The sequence below is a fragment of the Quercus robur genome, chromosome 2 (assembly GCF_932294415.1).
Source record: "Quercus robur chromosome 2, dhQueRobu3.1, whole genome shotgun sequence".
Lineage (NCBI taxonomy): Eukaryota > Viridiplantae > Streptophyta > Magnoliopsida > Fagales > Fagaceae > Quercus > Quercus robur.
The window spans coordinates 91,543,639-91,548,515 of record NC_065535.1 but is presented as its reverse complement, the minus strand read 5'-3'; the positions used below and the strand labels follow the sequence as shown (position 1 = coordinate 91,548,515).

General features: G+C 33.8%; 1 protein-coding gene across 1 annotated transcript; it reads left to right on the top strand.

Annotated features, from left to right (window-relative positions):
- The first annotated feature begins 235 nt into the window (after positions 1 to 235).
- Positions 236 to 1,361, top strand: LOC126707506 (zinc finger protein 6). Its single transcript, XM_050407196.1, has one exon. It carries the CDS (start codon positions 460 to 462, stop codon positions 1,090 to 1,092), a length of 633 nt encoding a protein of 210 aa, XP_050263153.1. The 5' UTR covers positions 236 to 459; the 3' UTR covers positions 1,093 to 1,361.
- Positions 1,362 to 4,877: the final 3,516 nt, after the last annotated feature.

The following is a 4,877-nucleotide window of genomic DNA, read 5'->3' as shown; positions in this document are numbered from 1 at the left end:
CCAATACTAATACTAGAAATTTGATACATCACTGCACGATCTCTAGCTCCTTGATTAGAGGCAAAGTGAGATCAAAACAAAGTATGATTGGACGCATGATTAGATGCGTAAATCTACATCATTTGTCCACACAATAATGTAAATAAACAAGATAAAAAATAATATATAACATATAATAAGCCTATATATATATTCTTTATATTTTCCTTGTGTAAGTAGGCAAATGAAATACCATGGAATTAATTCATGGTCCGACAAAGGATTCGAATGCTGCCATGAATGGAGCAGACAAACCTTCGATTCCCCCACTGATTTTGCAGCTATCTGTCCCTCTCTCTCTCTCTCTCTCTCTCTCTCTCTCTCTCTTACATACACTCACTCAAAGGCCACCATCTTTCCACTCTTTATACCATTTGTAGTTGCAGGAACAGTGAATCTTACCTTTCAAAAGCCCATATAATGCAACACATGACAAACCCTCTCACCCTACTACTTAATATATGCTACTCTCATCCCCACTTTCATTTCCCATATAGACTGCTTTCATTAGCTAATAGAAACCTCTCTCTCATGGATTTCCAACCCAATACTTCTCTTCATCTCAGCCTTCAATCCAACAATCAGCCCAATCTAGATCTTGTCCTAGAGCCAACACCACCTTCTTTGTCCTCATCATCATCATCACATCTTAGCCATTCAGAGCCTCGAATATTCTCTTGCAACTATTGCCAAAGGAAATTCTATAGTTCACAAGCACTTGGGGGCCACCAAAATGCTCACAAGCTAGAAAGAACTTTGGCCAAAAAAAGTAGGGAGCTAAGTTCAACTATTCGACCTCATGGAGGACCAACCTATCATAATCGGTCAGGACCCAATAATATTAGTGGTCCAAGTCAGTTTCATCACATTCAACCACCTATTGAACATCATGGAAATGCTGCTAGGTTTGCTTCTGATCATACTTGTTATGGAATGAGAGAGATGGAGTATGGTTCAAGAGAAGGAGCTGGTTCTTCTTGGCATAAGGGATATAGGCCTACAGAGAATGTTCAAGAAGAGTTCAACCAGCTTGATTTGTCTTTGAGGCTATGAATATTGTACTCTTTCTCATTTTCATTATTATATATTTATATATGGTTCACTATGATGTATTGCAAATATTCACAGAAAGGAGAGTGGTAGAACTAAAGGGTCATAGTAATTAAGAATGCTCTTAAGCAGAGAAGAACTCTGTCACAGTAGGAGTTGCTGATTTTCTTGTGTCCCAGGGAGGTATCGGCTAAATTTACTGTATTGTCATCATTTGTGATCTATATGAGCCATCAAGTAATGAATGTGGTAAGTTAATTTTTTTAGGTTTACCTATTTTACTACAAAAAGTTTATCATCAATAACACAGTAATGAACGTAATTAGTGTTACGTACTCTAATATTTTTTTTGAGACAATACGTACTCTAATATTTAATTGTGATACCTCCTTATATAATAATTTTAACATCCTTAATATCATTGTTGTTGGATAAGGTTTTAGTCTTTTCTAGTTCATGGGAACACTCAATGCAAGCTAATTAATTAGCCAACCCAATAGGATTTATACTTGTATTTTTCTCTACATCAAGTGCGCTTAAAAGAGGAATCTAAAAAGTAAAAAGTATCATATAATTTTTGAAGGAATATATAATTTATGAATCTAATTAAAACAGTCCCCCTTTATCCTTAAAGCATTATTCTAACAATATTATCCTTGATCCATGTCTAAAATGACCTTAAGTCCAGATGCTGTTCTACTTTTTTCAGTTTTGGAGTAGACATATCACACGTATTATAAATAATTGGGTATTAGCTAGGACTTCACCAACACAATTGTGGATAATAAATTAATAATGAATGATAATAATAGCTAGCAAAGCTGACAAACATTCAATGACAAATAGTAATTAGAATGATTGCTGTGTTGCTTGATTGTTATTTTTGTATTTTATCTTGCCAACAAATGTGGGACATATACGGACATTTTTTAGTTTAGAAAGCGAAGGAATTGCATCCTTGGATCAGTTGGATGACATAGTCTGACGTGTGCCAGTATATATTCCAAGACTTTAAATCCCTACTTTTTGCTAAACACTTTAAATCCATGTTTCTTCTATTTTCTTTTCTTTAAAATTTCGAAAGTTAGGGCAGAGGGATTTAATGTTTTAAACCCTAAACGTTTTTGATGGAATTATTATGAAGTGTTAGTTGATTTATAAGGTTCTTGACGTGCATGCTTCTTCCATTTAATTAGTGAAACTAACAAATATAAATGATAAGTACATAATAAATTTTACCATAAATTTCATAATTATTGAAGAGACAGTTTATAGTTAACGTGTAATAAAAATGATCTTAATAGTTATCTCTAGGGCTATCCATAAGTTTGTCCGGGTTGGGTTTACGCCTAACCCGGACTTGACCCGAATGCATCAGGTGGGGAAAATCTTAACCCGCAATCGACTCGAATGAAGTTTTGAATCGACTGATTCGGGTCTTATCGATTTTGGGTGCATATCGGTCGATTTCGAGATTGCTATTGTGGATCGAAATTTGGCCGATTTTGGTCAAAAACTTTTCGAATCTCATTAGATTTGGTTAGATCTAACAAGATTTGGCTGATATTTCCTTCGAATCTATAGAGATCAGGTCGAGATCTTGATGAATCTATCGAGATCTGGCTGAAATCTCCCTATATTGTTAGACTAAGAGTTTGGACTTACCGGTTTTTTGTCGAAACTTGTGATTTTTGATGGGGAGAGAACAACTCATTGGGTGGGTCGGGTTCGTCGATTTCTCAAACAGCCAACCTGCAACTTGAATTGACAATCTCCAATCTAGGCGTCGACAATCCGCGTCCGACCAAAACAGTGCTTTGATCTAGTGGTTTTCAGGTGGAGAGCTTCAGGTTCGGGTAGTTCTTCGGGTTTGGGCAGGTGGTGGACAACCCTAGTTATCTCATATAAAAGTGATGTTAAAGTAATCACAATATTCCTCTTCAATAACTTTGAAAAAAATTGTGAAATTCTTTTTGTGTAGTATGTTGTTGTTGTTGTTTTTTATTTTTTATTTTTTATTTCATAAAAATTAAAATAGGCCCACTATCTTGTCATAACTGCTTTTATCGTTGGTGCTCTTAGTGACCTAGATCAAATGCAATAATAAACTCCAGAATTTAATTTTTGGCCTCATTTAATTCTACATTTATGTCAGCTTCACCGATCTAACATACAAACCAACAACCTCCCATGCATCTATTAAATTTTGCCCCCCCTTCTGATACGGCCGGATCTTGGAAATAAAAATTTACCCCAAAAAAAAAAAAAAAAAAAAGAGAAATGCTAACGAGCTCTTAGGACACTGATTAAGAATCTAATTAAAGAAAGTTTTTATGGGAAAAGAAAAAAAAGCAATTAATATTTTGACAGCTTTTTTTATTTCCCATAAAAGTGATGTCAAAATTTTCTTTAACTGAATTTTTAACTAGTACCCTAAGAGCACTCGTTATCATGACCAAAAAAAAAAAAAAGATCTTGAAAATAAATTTGATGTCATATTTTCGTGTATATAGAGTTTCTTTACTCATGGGTCTATACTTTTTTTATAATCTATAAATGCCGGTTAAAAATGAACTCCTCTCTGCTTTCAACCCCAATGTAGGTACCACTTGGACCAAATGTCCAGTGGAATGGGTCTATACTCTATAGTCTTTGAGATATCCTTCCATGCTTATTGGAGTAATGGCCTAGCATAAATTAATAAATATTAATATAAGGAGCCCCTTCCAATTTATAGGTTTTGATTTGAAATGGGTACAATTTTTAATAAAATTGTAAAGCATATAGAGTAGTAAATTTAAGAAAGAAAAAAAAAAGGGTGGGGGGATCTCATTATGTTTTCTTACTACGAGTTTGCAGGAGATCATGACCAAAGCATTTCTCAAACTAAAGTGAACATATTTGGGTGGACTTCATCTATGATACCAAAGGAAAAACTATTAGAACAATATATGATATATCAATTATTAAATTTTCTATATATCACTTAAAATTTTTCAAATTGGTATGATGATATTAGAACAGAACCTCCCGGCTCAGCATGTGTATATACTATATCACCTTCATCTTATCTTATCTATGCCCCAAACTCATGCATAAAATAAAAACTAAATTATTGTTTTTGTTACAAAAGGTTTGATTTTTGTCCCTAAAATTGACAAGAATTTAATTGCAAATGAAGTAAATTTGATGCTATGATGACCTAAATAGTACTTAGTGCGTGAAAAATTAAGCATTAGAAGGGAACTTACTTGCATTAAAATAACCAAACAGCTATAATGAAGGCTAAATTTAACACTTATGAGGAATTACAAGGATAAACAAGTATATAAGTGTTAGCATAATATCAAGGCTCGATTGTCACAAGGAATATGGAGTCTAATTTCCATGTCATATATCATAAATATTGACAAAAAATAATGACTTGAAAACTTCAGATAATCACAAAGACTGAATAGTCGTTGATATAGATGTGTAGAGAGTGGTACCACTTCTTAAATGCGATGTTTCATGCATGTATCTTTCATCCATTAACACCAAAGGAGACCTTAATAAGTGAAAATTGGTGTTGTCATTTTAGCTAATGCTGACCACCCTTCCTTATCTGGAGCTTTAACTAGAATAATATTTGTTACAGTTTGAAATGTTCTTTCAATTGTTGTTGTAGGGAATTAACATGAAATTCTCAAACCTATGAGAAACAAAATAGAGAAAACGCACGTCAAAGAAAAAATAATCACACGCATAAGACAGTATTTACGTGGTTCGGCAATTTGCCTACGTTCATA